The 19370-nt window shown below is 55.0% G+C and overlaps 1 protein-coding gene across 1 annotated transcript in view; it reads right to left on the bottom strand.

Annotated features, from left to right (window-relative positions):
- Nucleotides 1-19370, bottom strand: part of PRKCZ (protein kinase C zeta) — a 142871-nt gene that overhangs the window by 16073 nt on the left and 107428 nt on the right. The window contains exons 10-11 of the mRNA XM_031663699.1: nucleotides 17989-18086; nucleotides 1928-2008 (exon numbers count right to left, since the gene is read on the bottom strand). Of these exons, the coding sequence (XP_031519559.1) occupies nucleotides 1928-2008; nucleotides 17989-18086 (179 nt within the window). The remainder of the gene's footprint in view (nucleotides 1-1927; nucleotides 2009-17988; nucleotides 18087-19370) is intronic.

Raw genomic sequence — 19370 nt, 5'->3', positions numbered from 1 at the left:
CACACGGGGAGGAGCAGGCAAATAACACGACGGCTTCCATGTGGGAAAGACCGGAGCCCAAAAGGCCGGCGGTGGGAGTGAACAGCTGCTGCTGGCGCACAAGACAGTCCGCAGGTCCCTGTACCAAATTACAGCGCTTAGGCTAAGCGCAAGGCTGCCTACTGTAATCCCAGTACAGTTTGGGAGGCCAAGGCGGGCGGGCCTTGAGAGGCCAGAATTCAAGACCAGCCTGACAATATGGCGTAATCTCCATCTCTACTACATATACAAAAATTAGCTGGGTAAAAGTGGCGCGCACCTGTAGTCCCAGCTACTCAGGAGGCTGAGGCAGAGAATCACTTGAACCTGGGAGGCAGAGGTTGCAAGTGAGCCTGAGATTGCACCCTCACTCCAGCCTGGGGTGACAGAGCTTGTGACCTCCATCAAAAAAAAGAAATAAAGGGAACCCTTTGTGGTTAGCAACTAGCTCTGGGCCTATACCCAAAGAAACTAGAAGCAGGGGTAAGGTTCAGCCAGATTACTTTATACCTGCTTTCTACCACGGCCAACATGGACGCTACCTGGGTGCTCCCCAAGGGATGGTGGACTTGAGAAGCAAAGTGTGGCCCCTCCATCCGATGGGCCTTATCCAGCCTGAAAAAGGAAGGCAATCCTGAGACAGGCCACAGCACGGATGAACCCTGAGGACTCCAGGACACCAAAGGACCCACACTGTGACTCCACTGCGAAGAGGTCCCTAGAGTCCTCGAATCAGAGGGACAGAAAGTGGGACATGCCCATCTGGGGCGAGGACGTGGGGCTGGGGCGGGGGACAGGAAGGGAGTGTCCAACAGACCGAGCTTCAGCAGGGAAGAGCGGCGTGCTCTGGGGACGGGGGCCGGCGGTGGCTGCATGGCACGGGGGTCCTTCAGTGCCACTGAACTCCACGCCCCAAAACGCTACCTTGTGTGTGTGTGTATCTTGCCACGGTTTTTAACAAGAGCGTGTGGGAAGTGAGTGCACTGTTCTAGATTTATTGCCTACTGTCCTATTGCCAGAAAGAATCTAAGGTGACTCACAAAATTGCATGGAACCTTCTTAAGGAAGGAAGTGAGGAAAAGGAGAAACTACAGAAGACACGAAAGGTCCAGGGAGCTGAAATAAGCCCCTAGACGGTCCTGGAGGCCCCACAGCTGCTGGGGAGGCCGAAAAATAGAGACACGAAAGGGGGGGCAGGAAGCAGCCTCACGGCTCACTCTAGAAAGAGACCATTCTCGCTCTGCTCCTGACGCCGAGTGAACGCTGGCCACGCCGTGCCACTGACAGGGTGAAGAGCAGAACCACGGCAGAGCCACCACGCAGGGACAGACAGCATAGTCCCAGGCCCTCCCTCTCTCTGACCAGCCCAGACCAGGTAACTTGCCAAGGTTTGTGTACCAGGGGACCGGGTTCTGAGAGGTAACAACTCGTGGACCTCCTCCTAAAAGTATATATATGCGATCTTGTCATGGAAGCGCCACACTGGATGTCACACTGCGGGGTCAGCCTCTGCCATCCCTCCCCTGACCTCCTTCCCTTGGGAGAGCGGCCGGGCTGACCCCTGAGAAACGCCCCTGGCCCCCTCCAAGACACCCACCCGCCCTCCTCCACACCACCCAGACACCCACCTCACCCCCTCACTCCCCTGCACTCCACCCGGGCCTCACCCCCACTTTATCTTGCACTGCCTCCCACCCTCACAGGACACTCCATCTCCGTGACTCCTGCTGTAGACCTAATTTTAGCTCACCTCTACAATTTCATCTCACCCAGTGACTGCTCGACGCCATACCTACATTCCTCTATAGCGCAGACGCATCTGGCTCTTTCATTTATTATCGCATTCTCTCACTCCTCCTCATGACAGGCACTCATCCATAAGCAGTGCCTCTCTCAAAGGTAATTCCACTTGGCGTGTTTCAAGTTCCTCTGCCTCTGCATGTGGAACATCAGGTCCCCGCCATTGACGTACTCAATGACCAGGAACAGCCTGCAGGGAGAGAGGCATCGGAGGCTGCAGTCACCTTGGCAGACGGCGGCCTCCCTAGACAGAAGCCCCACAGAAGCAGCCTTCGTGGGTCTGAGCCCTCTCAGAGGTTCAGTCTTGCAGAGGCCTGGGGCATTGGGGGCTGGGGAGAGCAAAGAGCAGCAGGACCACCCTGGCAGCAGAGAGGGGCTGGGGGGGATGGGCTGCAGGGCGGCTTGTGAAGTGGGCAGGGGAGGGAGTCACGCAGGGGCCTTACTGGCCTTTGCTCTTGGCCACCGTGTGTGGACTTGGGAAGTGTGGGTGGCCGTGGAATGAAGGAGGTGGCTCATCACCAGGTGGGAGCGGAGGGAGTCACGCAGGGGCCTCACCGGCCTTTGCTCTTGGCCACCGTGCGTGGACTTGGGAAGTGTGGGTGGCCGTGGAATGAAGGAGGTGGCTCGTCACCAGGTAGGAGCAAAGGTGGCTTGAACCAGGGCAGGGGGCTGGGGCAGGATCTGCCGGGGGCTGGAGCGAGGTGGTTTCTTGCATGGGGACAGCACCGCAGGCCCCGGGTGGGGCGGCCTAAGGCCTGGTTTCATCGCTGTGAGGCTGAGGAGTCCGCCAGCCCTCCAAGGGGACAAGCTGGGGTCAGGGTGAGGCCAGGCGGGAAGTGGCCTCCTGGTTTCGCAGACGTGATCGTATGATTTTAAAAGACCTGCGGACGTCATCAGGACCACGCAGGCCCTTCCTGTCGCAGGGACTGGGCCACGTGGTTTCTCTTCCTAATAAGGTCTTTCCTACATTTCATGAGACTCAATTTTCAAAATTAAATTCCCACACAATCTCCCAGAAATACCCTGTGGCGGGCACCTTGTGGGTTTTTAGGTCAGTGGCTCCTCTGGCACCTGAATTGTTTATTTCCTTCGGACCGGTGGCTGCTCCTGGCTGCCCCTCGTGGAGCAGAGAGTGGACGAGGGACGTGTGCGGCGAATCTGCCCGTTTCCCTTGATCCCACGCAAGCTCCCACACCACTGCCACTGTTACATCTCAAGGCACCTGTCCCTGCTCCTGCCCTCCACGAGCTCCCAGAATTAAGCCAGAGAGGACAGGGGCCAGTTTACACAGGGCAGGTGAACTGGCTGCAAATCATCTGCGAAGTTTCTGATTGGAAACAAACTCCTAAAAATCAAAAGAGCCCTGGGCCCCGAGTGCAGAGCTGGAGAGACGTCCACCTGGCCAGTCCGTCCACCTGGCCAGTCCAGCATCCGGAAGAACAAGCCTTTGGAGAGCGGCTGGAGAAGGGAGCAGCTGGGAAGGGGAGCAGCTGGGAAAGGGAGCGGCTGGGAAAGGGAGCGGCTGGGAAAGGGAGTGGCTGGGGAGGGAGTTGCTAACAGAGACCCTGTGGCCCGCAAAGCCAAAAATGTTTACTCTCGGGCCTTTCAAGAAAAAGTTTGCCAATCCCTGGTATTATAAACAAAATGGCAATGACAGAAAGAGCAGCTCTGAGGGTGCCCTCGGTGTACAGGAGCGTCCTCAGTGCATCCACGGAGGGACTCGTTCAGTAGTGTCAACCTCACGGGAAGGAAGCTGCATGAAGGCCGCCAGCCCCTGGAGCCCACGCGTGACCTAAGAGCTGGTCAGAAAGCTTTTTGTTGTTGTTGTTTAAAATCATAAATTTTATATTATAAAAAAAGTAAAGAAGAAAAATAAAAGTTTTAATTTTACCTTCAAAAAAAGTGTTACATTGGATAAAAAGAATTACTTTTTTTTAAAATTATACTTTAAATTACACTTTAAGGAAGTGCAAACACACATGCCATGGAGGTTTCCTGAACCCATCAACCCGTCATCTACATTAGGTATTTCTCCTAATGCTCTCCCTCCCTAGCTCCCCACCCGCCGACAGGTCCCGGTGTGTGATGTTCCCCTCCCCGTGTCCATGTGTTCTCATTGTTCAACTCCCACTTATGAGCGAGAACCATGCGGTGTTTGTTTTTTTGTTCCTGTGTTAGTTTGCTGAGGATGATGGTTTCCAGCTTCGCCCATGTGCCTGCAGGGGACATGAACCCATCCTTTTTTATGGCTGCCTAGTATTCCACGTGTCACGTTTTCTTCATCCAGTCTATCACTGATGGGCATCTGGGTTGGTTCCAAGTCTCTGCTATTGTGGACAGCGCTCATCAGCTTTTTTCATGATTTTATCATCTGCATCTGTAACACCCATCACCATGACTATGCTGCATCCAAAAACCTTGGTTAGGATCCTTCGAATGATATCAGATCTAACATATGGGCAAGCATGGCCAAGGTGTGCATGGTCATATACAGTTGGTCCACAGCTATACCAGGAGGCAGCTTCGGCGTGCGCCACGATTAGGGGTTCCTTCCTTCCAGTGAGGCTGTCGTACACCTGTCTCCCGGCCTGTGGGCTGCAGCCAGGCCCGACCGCGCCCCCCGCTTGCTGCCCAGCCCGCAGGCCAGTGCCACCCAGACGGCCTGAGGCCCAGCGCGGCCTGGAGCAGCAGGGCGCCCAGGCCTCAGCCACGAGTCCTCAGCATGTCAGCGGCCAGTGCCTACGACTGGGCGGAGACAAGAGCCACTGGTCAGAAAGCTTTAAGAAAGGATTTATTCAAAACCCTTAGAGTGCCTGGGTGTGGTGGCTCACGCCTGTAATCCCAGCATTCTGGGAGGCCAAGGCTGGAGCAGACCACCTGAGGTTAGGAATTCAAGACCATCCTGGCCAACATGGTGAAATCCCAGTCTCTACTAAAGATACAAAAATTACCCAGGGCTGGTGGTGTGCACCTGTAATCCCAGCTACTCGGGAGGCCGAGGGCTGGAGAATCGCCTGAACACAGGAGGTGGAGGCTGCAGTGAGCTGAGATTGCGCCACTGCACTCTAGCCTGGGCAACAGAGCAAGACTCCGTCGCAAAGAATAGAACAAAAATACAAAAAAACACAAAAACCCTTAGGGTGACTTCACCGCACATTTTTTGCCACCAGGAGTTACACGCCCCAAAGGGTGCTAGTCCCTTCTGCCCGTCCCCTGCGAGAGGAGCCACGTTCACCCCCACAGTGCTGCTGCCGTGTGCCTGGGAAGGGCCTCCACGGCCTCTGTGGGTTCATCCTGACTTTAAGCTATCACGGCCCATAGGACAGGGACAAAGCCAGGGCCATTTCCAGAGAAAATAAAGAAATACGTGAATTCTAGAGAAAAGCAACAGTACGATGCCTCAGGAGGCTGAGATAATTTGGGGGACGTTTCAACCCTCAGAGAGGGAGAGGTGCAGGCCGGTTCCTCTTCCTCTCCGGAGAAAAGCCCATCGTGGGAACGGCGCTGAGAGCCATTTCCCTCTGCCCCAGGCCTGGGACCCAGGCAGCTTGCTGAGAAAGGAATTTATTTAATTTACAACTGCTCAAGCGGCAATGATGGTGGGCTTTTTTGTCTACAGAAAAACCTTAATGCTACTTTTGACATTTCTTCAGAGCAAAAAATCCACCAGGACAATCTGGTGTCAATTCACTCTGAAGGCGACTCGGCGTGATGCAAGCTGAACCGGCTGCTGGCAAAACACCTGGGACCGCAGCTGAGCGAGCTCCGAGCCCACTCCTCTCCTCACGCTGGTGGTGTGCACCTGTAATCCACGTAGGCGCCGTCCTGCGTACAGGCTCTCAGGCAGGGGCGCAAGGCCAGGCCACAGGGCGTGTGTGGCTTCACCCATTAGCCCCTCGGTGACACGCGCAGTCCTGACCCCAAGGGACACTGGGAAGTACGGCCTGGTGGGGGCTCAGGCTGCCCCTCCGTGTACCAGTAGCCACAGTCGCCATATAGTGGCCTGATCTGGGCTGGGGATGCCCCTCCCTGTCCTGGCAGCCATGCTCCTCCCATGTTTGCAAGGGGAGAGGAGCAACCAGAACCCAGGTGGGAGGCGGGACGCGGGATGCACGAGACACGTGCCCTCAGAGATGTTTTTTTGAGACAGGATCTCGCTCTGTCACCCAGGCTGGAGTGCAGTGGCGTGATCATGGCTCACTGCAGCCTCAACCTCTCAGGCTCAGGCAATTCTCCCACTTTGGCCTTGTGAGGAGCTGGGACCACAGGCTCACACCACCACCGTCAGCTAATTTTTAAATTTTTTATAGAGACGGGATCTCGAGATATTTCCCAGGCTGGTCTTGAACCCCTGGCCTCAAGTGATCCACTGGACTCAGCCTCCCAAAGGGCTGGGATTACAGGTATAAACCACTGCACCTGCCTGTCCGCAATACTTAATCAAATATGCAAACATGAAGTACGCCAGCGAAAATGGATTCATCAACAACCAAAGACAAAGTGCAGCTCTCAGGAACTAGGCGAGACGCCGACTGCAGCCGGATCCAGTCCCTGACCCTGCCCTGGAACCCGCACCATCCAACAGACGTGGGAAGTGGAGGGACGGCAGCTGCAGGGGGATGCTGGATGCTCACAAAACCTCCTAGGAGGTGAGCCCCATCCTCACTGCTGCCCCTTCTCGCCACTCCCCCCACCCTCTCCAGGAATGCGAAGTGCTGGCTCAGAGGGAGGAACCGGAGGCACAGGAGACGCCGCTCTGAGAGTCAAGAAGTAACCAGATGGGTCCGGGCCAGCTGCCACCATGTGTGTACAGAAAGTTCTGGTGGAACGCAGCCACACGCATCCCTTCACACAGTGTCTGAGGCTGCTTCTGTGCTAGAACGCGTAGTTGCCACAGAGGCCGCACGGCCCACAAAGGTGGAAATATTTACTGCCTGACCCTTTAAGGCAACCTTTGCTGACCCCTGGTGCGGCCCTCAGTAAGCGTCAGGGGCCACTCCAAGTCCCTCTGTGTTAACGCACATGACCGCATCACCAGAAAGTAAGTTTCAGCCCTTGCCGTTTTACAGATGGGGAAGCCGAGGCATAGACAGGTTGGGGGACGTTCTCCGGCTCACACAGCTCCTGGCTTGTCAGACCCAACATCAGACGACTTGGGCAGGCCCAGAACCCTCAATTGGAAACCCCACTTTCAGGTCCTGTCCCCGCCTCACAGTGGACACCACAGTGGTGACAGAGCTGCCCCCAGAGGGAGAAGGCCAGGGGTCACCTGAGTTCAAGGAACAGGAGAGGAGAACGAAGGAGATAAGCAGAGGGGCCACAGAGGCGGGTGTGGCCACGGCACAGTCAACACAGGGCATGCTAGAAAATCAGATTCCTGACTCGGAGAGCAGGACGGACATTAAAGTTCTGAGGAAGACGCCAGCTGATGAGGAAAGGCGGTAAAGCTCAATCAACAGAAGGATTTTACTTCGTCCAAAGAAATCTACTGGTGGGGATGCTGGCAGGCCTTGGATTTCTCCATCAAGGATAAAATGCCAGAACGTGCCTGGGAAATGCACTCGAGCGCTGGAGGGCAGTGTGTCCCAACCATGGGGCTTGCATGCAAAGGCAAACATGGGTGTCCGCAACACGAAAGGACACGTGGTAGGCAGCCCCTCACCTTCCCAGAGCCAGGAGACACGGCCTGGGGTGAAGTTGAGCAGAGGAGAAGGCAAGGCAGGGTGCAGCCGTGGAACTGGGTGAGAACACCCCGCCTCGGAAGGGTAAGGCTCACATCACGAAAGCCGGGGCAGAGCAAGGCAGCTGCCCTCCATGACACCCAAGGCCCACCAATCACACACGGATCCCACCAAGAGGTAATACCAACGTGACTCAGAATGTTCCTGGGAATTTAAAAATCAGGAAAATTTAAAAATCCAATGAAACTTGCACGGGAAAAGGAAGCTAGAGATCAGACGCCACAGTGTGCAGGGAACTCTCATCATTTTAGGCCGCCTCGGCATCCATTCTGAATCAAAGTTGGACTTACTCCCACCAGAAGCAGGGCTGTCACCTTGACAGTTTCCAGTTCCACATCCTCCCATTCCTTCCTTCCGCCCTATACAACTATTTGTGTGTCTCCTGCAGCCACTGATGCCATGCCCAGTCACCTTGACCCCCACCGTGCAGTCCCCCACAGTCCTTACGGCCCCCACCCCGTGGGGAGTCCCACAGTCACAGCCACGGCCCCCACCACGGAGTCCCCACAGTCTGGCCCAGCGGCCCACCCGCAGGAGTCCCCCACAGTCTGGCCTTGGCCCCCCTGCAGGAGTCCCCCACAGTCCTGGCCAGCGGCCCACCACAGTCCCCCACACAGTCACAGCCACGGCCCCCACCCACGGAATCCCCACAGTCACAGCAAGCCCACACGTGGAGTCCCCACAGTCCTGGCCCAGCGGCCCCACCGTGGAGTCCCCCACAGTCACAGGCCTTTGGCCCCACGATGGAGTCCCCACAGTCACAGGCCCCCACCACGAGTCCCCACAGTCACATGCATTTGCAGTGGAGTCCCCACAGTCACAGCCACGGCCCCACCCGTGGGAGTACACACAGTCACAGCACGGCCCCACCACGGAGTCCCCCACAGTCACATGCGGCCCCACATTAGGAGTCCCCACAGTCACAGCGTGGCCCCACGGGGCTCAGGCCTGCTTGCTTTCAGTCCACCAGTTAAAACTTCCCACGGGAAACCTGTGTGCAGAACACCCTGGACCCAATAAAGGGTTGGCCCAGGGGTCCCTGTCTCTCTTTATGCTCCCTGGCCTCCCAGCAGGTTGCGTATCCCCAAGGCCTGTAGGTGATAAAAGTTGTGTTTCCATCCTGTGTCTCTCTTGATCACTGGAGCAGTAGCTCTCTCTCCTAAATATTCTAAATTAAAACAGTATGAATATCAACAACAAAAACAATCCTAAATAAAATATCAGCAAATTGAATTCAGAAGCACATTAACAAAGTAACACACTAAGACAGGGTACAGTTTCCCCCAGGAATCTAAGGATGGTTCAATATCAGCAGCTACATTACGATGACACCATTCACTCCGGGAGGCCCTAAGGAGCAAAAATCATTAACAATGATCTCCACAAATGGCGAAGAAGCCTTTGAACAACTTTCAGTGTTTTTTCTGGATAGCAAAATAGAAATGGATAGAAAGTCCCTTAACACGACAAGTCACACCTCTGTATGCAGTTATCAGTCATCTTCTCTTAGCTTCACGCTGCTGCTCAGCCTTTCTAGAACCTTCTCCCAGTGGCTGGGGCTGAGAGGCTGTATCATTGCCAGGGCCTTTGCCAGCAGAAGGTGTCCTCAGAGACCAGATGACGGGCCCAGGAACTGGGAGGGTCCATTCCCATCTCCAACAGCTCAGGCAGGGGCAGCTCCTCTATGGGCTCCAGAACCCAATTTGGTGACTGCAGGCAGAGACCCTGTCTCTCCTCTCCCCTGTGTCCCTCCCAACACCCTTTGCCCATGCCAGGGCAAATGCTGCCTGTCTGAGATGGGTAAATGGTTCGGTTCTGCCTTGAGGATGGCACTGTCCTTCCGGTGCAAAGTGTTCCAGCTGTGGTCAGAAATAGGACAGGGCTGCCTGCTGTCGACGTCACCCCAGTGAGGCAGGTGCTGGCCACTGTCATCAGAGAGGAGGATGAACAGAAGCAGCACAACCTGGGTGCAGTGGCTGAGGCGGGTGATGCTGCCCCACCTGGAGATGTCAACCCTGTGCATCCAAAGCCCCAGAAAACCACCTGAAAGTTACTACAAGGAAGAGAACTCAGAAGCCTTGGGGCCCACAATTACCACGCAGAGACCAAGCTGCCTGCCGCTGGATGCTCTGAGGGAAGAAAAAGACCTTGTATATAACAGAAACAAGAGACGAAACACTCAAGACAAAACTAAACAAGGAAGTGGCCGGGCACTATGGCTCACGCCTGAAATCCCAGCACTTTGGGAAGCTGAGGAGGGAGAATCGCTTGAGCCCAGGAGTTTGAGACTGGACTAGGCAACATAGCAAGACCCCCATCCCTAATAATAATAATAATAATAAGAAGAAGAAGAAGAAGACACGGAAGTGAAAAAAACGACATGAAGACTTGAAGAGTCTCCGGAAAGAGGATTTCAGTGAATGAAAAGGTAAACCGGGTTCCTGAATGGGAAGATCCAACACTAGAAGGATGTCAATTTCTCCCCAGGTAATGTGCAAACTTAACAAATCCCAACGAAAAAGCCAGTTTCGGGCCAGGTGCAGTGGCTCACACCTGTAATCCCAGAACTTTCAGAGGCTGAGGTGGGCGGATCACTTGAGGTTGGGAGTTTGAGACCAGCCTGGCCAACAGCGAAACCCCGTCTCTACTAAACATACAAAGATCAGCTGGGTGTGGTGTCAGGGGCCTGTAATCCCAGCTACTCAGGGGGTTGAGGCATGAGAACTGCTTGACCCCAGGGGGCGGAGGTTGAAGTGAGCCAAGATTGTGCCACTGCATTCCAGCCTGGGTGACAGAGCAAGACCCCGTCCCCAACCCCCGTCCCAAAAAAAAGAAAGAAGAAAAGAAAAGAAAAGAAAATGCCAGTTTATTTTTCTTTCTGGAGGCAGACAGGTTGATTATAAAGTCCACATGGAAAAATAAACACGACAAAAGGAAAAACAAGAGGCAAAACCGTCCAGATGGTGACGCTGGTTAGTCCAGGGTATTTGGGGTGTGGACGAAGGTTCTTTCCTGCGTGTTAAAATGGGATACAGGTTTAGAAAGAGGCTCTTCTTGGCCGGGCGCGGTGGCTCAAGCCTGTAATCCCAGCACTTTGGGAGGCCGAGACGGGCGGATCACGAGGTCAGGAGATCAATACCATCCTGGCTAACACGGTGAAACCCCGTCTCTACTAAAAATACAAAAAACTAGCCGGGCGAGGTGGCAGGCGCCTGTAGTCCCAGCTACTCGGGAGGCTGAGGCAGGAGAATGGCGTAAACCCAGGAGGCGGAGCTTGCAGTGAGCTGAGATCTGGCCACTGCACTCCAGCCTGGGCGACAGCGCGAGACTCCGTCTCAAAAAAAAAAAAAAAAAAAAGAAAGAGGCTCTTCTTTCATGTGGCCTCTGTCGTCATCTAGTAGTTAAGCAGCAAAGGCACAATTTCAGGACTGGTCCCGAAAGTTCCTTCAACAAAGGAGATCCCAGGCGTCTCCACAGCCGTCAGCCCATCCCTGCCCACCCTGGGAACCACGCAGGGCGCAGTGGCATAGGACGTTCAGGTCTGGATGGAGAGGAGGAGACGCCATGACCTCGTCTCTGCTGACTACTGGCAAAATCATCTCCAAGCCTGGCAGTGGAGGTCCCCTGGTCCTAATATGACCCCGAATGGCAATGACACCCAGCCCCCGACCTGTTCTAAGAGTGGCCGGTGCCTCCTGATTAGAAACGAACAACGCATCCCTTTCTCCCGTGTTCTGCACAGCGCCGCGTGGCCTGCGACACCACATCAGGAAACAGCAGGGCCCCCTGTGCATTGCAGGTATGTCCTGGGGTCCCCGAGGGCCCCTGACTGCCCAGGGCTCTGGGATGGTTCACGTGCAGCTGTCCACAGTGTCCTGAAGACTGCAGGACGCCCTCGCAATGCAAAAGGCAAACCAAACCCCGGGCTCCTGCCAGGCCCCCAATGCTGGGAAGAGCCCCTTCTCCCATGCACAGCCTGGTGGGGGCCACGGGCCCGAGCGTCCTGCTCTGGAAGTGCCACGGTTTAGGGTGGCACTTTTACCATTTTAGGCAACCCCGATGAAAAGTGAGCAAAGCAGGGGCTGCTGAGCCGTCACCGTGTGTCGGGAGAACAAAGGCTGAGGCGGCTGCGCCCACGCCGGACCCTGCGGGTGTCAGTCAGCATCTGCTCCTTCTGTGCTGAGCTCTCGTGACTCCAGCACACGGATGGGTTTTGAAAGGGAGGTGACTCATGTTCGAGAGGCACCTGCCCTTCCCAAGGTCGTGGCCGAGGCTGTCCCTGCTGTGGCACCCACTGAGCCCTTCCCTCTACTGCCTGCACCCCACGGTGGCACCTCCTCCTGCAGCCCTGAGGAGGCAGCACCCAAAGGTCGGACCCCGTCACACCCTCACCTCTTTCTCACACACCCACAACCACCCCCCAGGGGCATCTCCACCCCAGGCCACGGCTGTCTGTGTAGATACAGGGTATGGTTTGTCCATAAAGCAGGTGTTTATTGTGTCTTAAAAATGCAAATTAATTTTTTCTCTCCACCTGTACACACGAGGTGAGATTAATGTTGAACTGTAACATTCAGGGATTCCCTGTAGCCACCCAGTGGACACAAACATGGCCAGTCCCCGAGTCCTCCACGTCCAGGCTGGTGCCGCCCTATGCCTGTCTGGCCAGCGCTGCCCTGACTTCTGGGAACCGGGGCAACTCCCCCACATGGGGACAGGCCCCTCCTCCCCACCCCCTAAGGTCTCCCTCCAGGCCATGACAGGCCCAGCAGGTCCCTCTAGCTTCTGTGGCCCAGACCCTACTCCCCACACGAGTGCCTGCCCAACACCAACACTGCACTGAGAATCCCCGGGGCCTCTGCATCCCGGGGCCTCTTGGCCAAGTCCAGTTTCTAAAGCCCCTGGCACCTTCAGGCCTGGTTCTCTTCCATCCCTGACACACACCATTGCCCTTGTCCTTCCCACAGGCCTGTCCCTTATGAGCCCCTCCTATGTGACCCAACCCCCGCCTGCCCCCTTCTCTCCACGCAGTCCCACTCTGCTCCCGGCGGGCCCTCTCCGGGTGCCACGCCTCCTGACGCTGGTGACCGATTCCGGGGACGTCACTCTCTGCTGTTAGCAAAGCTGTCTCCCTCTCCAGAGCTTCGGGCAGGTTTCAAAGCATAATTGATAAAGAAACGCGCGCGCACACACACACACACACACACACACACACACACACACGCACACAGTGCTAGGCGAGGTGCTCTTCACGTCTAGAAGTCACTTTGACCCAGAAGAACTTACTCAAGTGTCTAAGTCAGTGCGCGGCCTGAGAAGTGCTTCCACAGATAAGCAAGGGTGTGTGTGTTCTTTTTAAAGAAACACATTCTGAGTGTGAATGAATGTAAAATAATCAACCGTGGCACACAGTAAGAGGTTTTATTTTAGGACAGCGAGTGAACGGGCGTATTTTAGGGGTAGTTTGCTCACCTACCATCTGAGATCACTGTGCCTTAGTGAGAAAGTGTCCTCAGACTCCAGTTGAATGGGGCGGGGGACGCTGAAAGTAGTCATTTCAGCTAAATCTCTAGTTACCCGGTTTTCCTGAAATAGCTTAAACTGAAGCGATTTTTCGTTTTGGAGATTTTATGGCTCATTTAATTTTGGCTGCTGTTTGGAAAAGGTGGGCTATCTGTGTAGATACAGGGTATGGTTTGTCCATAAAGCAGGTGTTTATTGTGTTTTAAAAATGCGAATGAATTGTTTCTCTCCACCTGTACACACGAGGTGAGATTAATGTTGAACTGTAACATTCAGGGATTCCCTGTAGCCACCCGGTGGACACAAACATGGCCAGCCAGAAGAGGCACAACCAGATCTGGGGTGGAAAGAAAGCGATTCTGAGTCTTCCCCACTCACAGACCCTTGATGGGAACCAAACTTGCGAGGAAATCTCTGCAGTTTCATTTGCCAGGTGTCCCTGGATGTGGCCTGGGAGCTGTGAAGCCGCCCAGAGCGAATGGGTGTCCTGTCCTGCGTGTCACTCACCTGGCCCTCAGCAAGAGGCCCATGTGAAACCTCAGCTGGACGTTCCAGCAGAACCAACGCACAGAGAGGAAGTCCCCGTAAAACCTGCAGTCACCTCCAGTGACCAGGGAGCAGAGGTGGAGCAGCCGAGCACACCCACCTGGGCCAGGCCAGACTTTTCCGCCACCCGGACGCGTGGCCGCCTTGCCAAGGTTGGCTTTGCTTCATGTGGGTGTCTGGTGCTGTGCAGTCAGTGAGGATTTGTGGGCAGGTTTCACAGCCCCCCAGCTACTGGACTGAGGTAGCTGCCAGTCCTCCCCTCAACCCGGAGCTCACGCATGACACTACCTGTCTATTCGTTCGAAGACACCGTGCCAACGAGAAGAAAGGCCCTCACGATGAGGGAGCGGGTTCCCATGCGCCTGCCTTGCCGTAAATGGTTGAGTCCCAGCTTTACCAATCCTCACAGCAGCTGCAGGGGACAGGGGACAGGGGACAGGGGACAGGGCACAGGGCACAGGCATCCCTGCTGTTCTGTTTCCAGGGAGGAAACGGGGGTGCCGAGGGCCATGTGGTGTGGAGCTGCAGAGCTGACAGGCATGTGCGCCCAGACCTTGGCTGTGTTGCCGTCAGGAAAAACGGCAAAAGGCTTCGGAGCTGTTGCACACACGCTCTTCTTGGTTATCTGTTTCTGTGGGGTCTCCTGGGGTTTCATCTTTCCAACTTGGTAAGATGCACGCAACCGACAACAGTGCAAGCAAGGCAGATGAGCAAACGAGGCCGGTCCGTGAAGGGCGACGGATTCTCGCTGGCCCCCACGCCAGTTCTGCTTCTCTCTGTAACTCTGCCTCAGCGCCCTGATCGCCCGTGTCTATGCGGACTCTGAAGTCTCCTTTGAGCAGCTGGAACATCTTACTAGTCTTCAGGTTCACTAGAGCTACATACAATCTGACACATGTCCATATCCTATTTGTGTGACAAACGATGTCACTTTTTTTTTTAAGAGATTGTCATCTAATACCACTGCTGCTAAGTGCCAGGTGTCAACCAAGTGCTGGGGACTGGAAAACAGACAGCACAGCCCCACTCTTTGGGAGTTCACTTTTCATGTGGGAGACAGGTCTACAGCTGACCTTGGGGCTAAAGCAGGCTCCCAACAGCCGGGGCGACACTTGCGATCCTGACCAACCATATGTCAGATACTCTGGAAGTCACTGACAGATTCAGCTAACATAAAAACAGACAGCCGGGCGCGGTGGCTCACACCTGTAATCCCGGCACTTTGGGAGGCCGAGGTGCGCGGATCACGAGGTCAGGAGATTGAGGCCATCCTGGCAAACACGGTGAAACCCCGTCTCTACTAAAAATACAAAAAATTAGCCGAGCGTGGTGGCGGGCACCTGTGGTCCCAGCTACTCGGGAGGCTGAGGCAGGAGAATGGCAGGAACCCGGGAGGCGGAGCTTGCAGAGAGCTGAGATCCGGCCACTGCACTCCAGCCTGGGCAACAGAGTGAGACTCCACCTCAAAAAAAAAAAAGGGGGGGGGCAAAAAACTTAGGCACGCATAGGGATTCTTCCCAAATGTGAATGCCGAACGCTCCCACAGGACAGTGAGTGGTGCCGCTGCGGGGATCCCACAGACACCCCACAGATGACAATTCTTTAAGTTTGGGTTTACGCAGCTGGGAACCTGTGACTTGGGAGAAGAGTCCAAAGACACAAGTGCAGAAGGGGCTGTGCTTTGGGCCACTTGGCGAAGTGAGGGTGGGGTATCGGACCCCTTTTACATCTACATCCCTACAAGTTCACATAGGAAGATGAACCAAAGCCAAAAAAAACCCTTCTTGGAACCTCACCATTCAGGAAGCGGAGGGGCACTGGGCTGCCTTCCCCAGGCGCATTCTGAAATCGCAAGGGATGGCACGTGGGGTGGACAGAGGCCTGGAAAAGCGGTGGGAACGCACAAAGGGAGGCATTGACTCGCTCCGGGAGGCAGGGGAACAGGAGGAAAGGGGACAGAGCTGTCAGGCGTGGGTGCTGTGGGCGGGGGCACCACGCTGGGGCCTGCGATGGGGCAACTGGGGCCTGGTCACTACAAGTCTCGTCCACACGCACGGGAAGCTTGGAACTTACCCCAAAATCAACTGGGGAGGAATCAGAGGAGCTTTGAGGCAGGAGAAAGACACTTGAGATCTGTGCTTCTCAAATATGGCTCAGGCCCAACATGGGGAAGCCGACACCGGGGAGCCCTGGGGTCAGGTGGGGAGGGCGGGGGACCGTGAAGCACACTGAGGCGGCGGAAGCAGTCGGAAAACAGGAACCCTTGACCAGGGCAGCACCGCAGGCAGAGCAGGTCGGGGAACGGCTCTTCCGACAGGCAGACGGGTGGCTGCCGAGTACAGGCAAGAACAGGACCCTGAGGTCAGGAGAGCCGAGAGTGCAGCGGAGGAGCGCAAGCAGCCAGACGTACAGCTTAGAACCGGGCAGCAGAGAGTCACACCCAGGGCCTGGGACCACTGTGCTCAGGAAGCCCGGCCCGCAAAGCTGGCCCGGAGCTGGGGCTGGGAATGTGAACTACAAACGGTTCCCTACACGGATATAAAATGCTTCTGCATGACCACCAGGCAGAGTGGTGGATGCTGTAATCCCAGCCCAGCACTTTGGGAGGCTGAGGTGGGAGCCCAGGAGTTTGAGACCAGCCTGGGTGACAGAGCAAGACTCTATCTTTATTTTATTAAAAAAAAAAAAAAAAAAAAAAAAAAACTCTGGAGGCTGGGCACTGTAGCCCATGCCTGTAATCCCAGCCCTTTGGGAGGCTGCAGAGGGCAGATGGCTTGAGGTCAGGAGTTCAAGACCCACCTGGCCAACACAGTGAAACCTCTGTTGCTACTAAAAATACAAAAATTAGCCAGGTGTGGTGGCGGGTGCCTGTAATCCCAGCTACTCGGGAGGCTGAGGCAAGAGAATCGCGTGAAGCCAGGAGGCGGTGACTGCAGTGAGCTGAGATGGTGCCCCTGAACTCCAGCCTGGGTGATAGAGTGAGACTCCATCAAAAACAAGAAGAACACATTAAAAAAAAAAAAAAGCTGTGCCCCAACTGTGTGTGCCTGAACAAGATGCCTCATGCTCCTGACGGTGAATTCAACGGTCACCTTGACTGGGCACGGGATCGGGATGCCCTGACAGCTGGCTACCCATGACTTCTGGGCATGCCTGTGAGGGTGCTTCTGGAATAATAAGCAGACAGCCCTCCCTGAAGTAGACGGGCATCGTCCAGGCCCCTGGGGGCGTGAAGAGAACAAGAAAGAGGAAGAAGGCTGTGTTTCCCTGACTACCGAGCTATCCACTTTCTGGCCCCCTTGCTCCTGGCTCTGAGGCCTTCAGACCCGGACTGGAATCGACCTCATCAGCTCCTGGTTCTCAGGCCTTCAAGCTGCGCCACTGGCTCTCCTGGGCCTCCAGCCTGCAGATGGTGGACTGTAGGATTTCTCAGCCTCCGTAATCCCATGAACCAGTATCTTACAATAAATCTCTTCACACACACACACACACACACACACACACACACACACACGCACACACACACGCACGCTCCTGGTTCTATTTCTCAGGAGAACCCTGACCAGTGCGATGCTGAACAGCTGCTCTCCGCTGGGAGTCTGGAATCTCGGTTCGTGTGCAGCCTGCAGGACCAGCCCTTGACAAAAACCCTGAGTTGTCACAATTCATTGCTGGAGGAACTGGGAGAGGGCCCTTGGGAGCTCGTGACTGGTTTCTTCCGGAATTTTCCCCATGTGCCTTTCTCCTTGGCCAAGTCTCCCTTATTCCTCCAGTGTAGTAGGCCAGCTGTGGCCCCAAGTGCGGCCATATGACTGATCCCAGGAGTCCCCCTAGCCAATCGTCACACCTGGGGATGGGCTTCAGGACTCGATGCAGAACATACTCAACAACTCTTCAAATAAACACATCAGGTAGGTCAAAGGCAACTGGCCCCCAGAATTTTAAACAGAGCATACATTTAATGTCCTAGATCACCAGCTTTCAAATGTATTCAAAGCCACAGAATTCTAATACATATAAAGCTTGAAGGTGAAGTGGTATGTACTTTAATAAGCACAGAAATCCACCTCTCTTGCTTACTTTCATAGCCCCAGCACCTGACCCAATGCCTGCACTGAGTGGGATACCTCCAGTAAGTATGTCGTAAACGGAATTAAATAACTTAAGCTCAGATCATGAAATGTACTTAATATGACACCAACCAAGGAGAACAACAGAGAGAGTCTGCTGACCTGAAAACCCCCACACAGCAGCTGGGAGAACCTTACAGGTAACAGCTGACACATCACACCAGACTTAGCTTTTGTGCAGTTCAAATCTGAAATCTGCGGAGCATCAGAAACATCCTTCTTTTTCTTACCGACTTGTCGTCTGGAAGCAGGAGTGTAATCCGACCAGGAAGGGGTTGCTGGATGCCTGCTCAAACACGTGCTTCTCTGTCTGTACCCAGTCAATATCCTGAAATAGAAACCAGGGAGTGCTAATGAGGCTCCTGAATGCTCCTCACAGACATCCTGGGCAAGGGGGAGGCAAGGGAGGAGTCTCTCTCCTCTGCTTTCAGAAAGATAATGCAGAGGGGAAAAGAAAACACCCATTAGGAACCGCATCACCACCACTGTCACCATCCACCCGACCTCTATCCACCACCACCATCATCGTCACTGTCACCATCACCACCACTGTCATCATCACCATCCACCCCACCTCTACCCCACCACCATCATCAGTCACTGTCACCATCACCACCGTCATGATTGTCATCATCCACCTCTGTCACCCCATCATCGTCACTGTCACCATCACCTCCTGTCATCATCATCACCCATCACCTCCTACCCCCACCACCATCGTCACCGTCACCATCACCATTGTCCACCCTCCATCCACTGTCCTTCCTTCCGTCCGTCCATTGTCCACCATCCACCACTGTCATCCATCCACCATCCACCACCTCTACCCCCACCACCGTAGGTCCTGTCACCATCCATAAATCCATCCGCCCCACCTCTGCACCGCACTCATCATCGCCATCCACCACGGTCGTCGTTGTCATCCACCCACCTCTGCCCCACCATAGTGGTGGTCCTCAATCACCATCCTGGGTCATGGATCGTCCACCCCACCTCTACCACCACCATCATGGATCACTGTCATAAATCACTTTCTGTGTCCAGATCCATCGGTGTCCATCCACCATCCACCGTCCATCCATCCATTGTCCATCCATCCTTCCGTCCATCCTTCCATCCATTGTCCATCCACCACTCGTCCTGTCCATCCACCACCTTCCACCGTCCATCCATTCACCATCACCACTCCACCACCATCACCGTCACCATCACCACCGTTATCGTTTCCACCATCCACCACCCACCCACTGTCCACCATCCACCATCCACCATCCATCCACCATCCATCCATCCACCATCCATCCATCCATTCCATCCACCACCATCCACTGTCCACCATCCATCCCTCCCATTGTCCACTGTCCATTGTCCGTCCACCATCCATTGTCCACCACCATCCATCGTCTGTCTGCATCACCAGTCATCATCGTCACCATCCACCCCCACCTGCCCCCACCACCCATCCACCATCCATCCACCATGAATCCACTGTCCTGTCCATCCATCCACCACCATCCTTCGTCCTGTCCACCATCCACCATTCTGTCCACCATGGTCCATCCACCATCCATCCACCATCCTTCCATCCCTGTCCACCTCCATCCATCCATCC

This window comes from Papio anubis, chromosome 1 (assembly GCF_008728515.1).
Source record: "Papio anubis isolate 15944 chromosome 1, Panubis1.0, whole genome shotgun sequence".
Taxonomy (NCBI): domain Eukaryota; kingdom Metazoa; phylum Chordata; class Mammalia; order Primates; family Cercopithecidae; genus Papio; species Papio anubis.
This window is presented reverse-complemented; position numbering and strand designations above follow the sequence as displayed.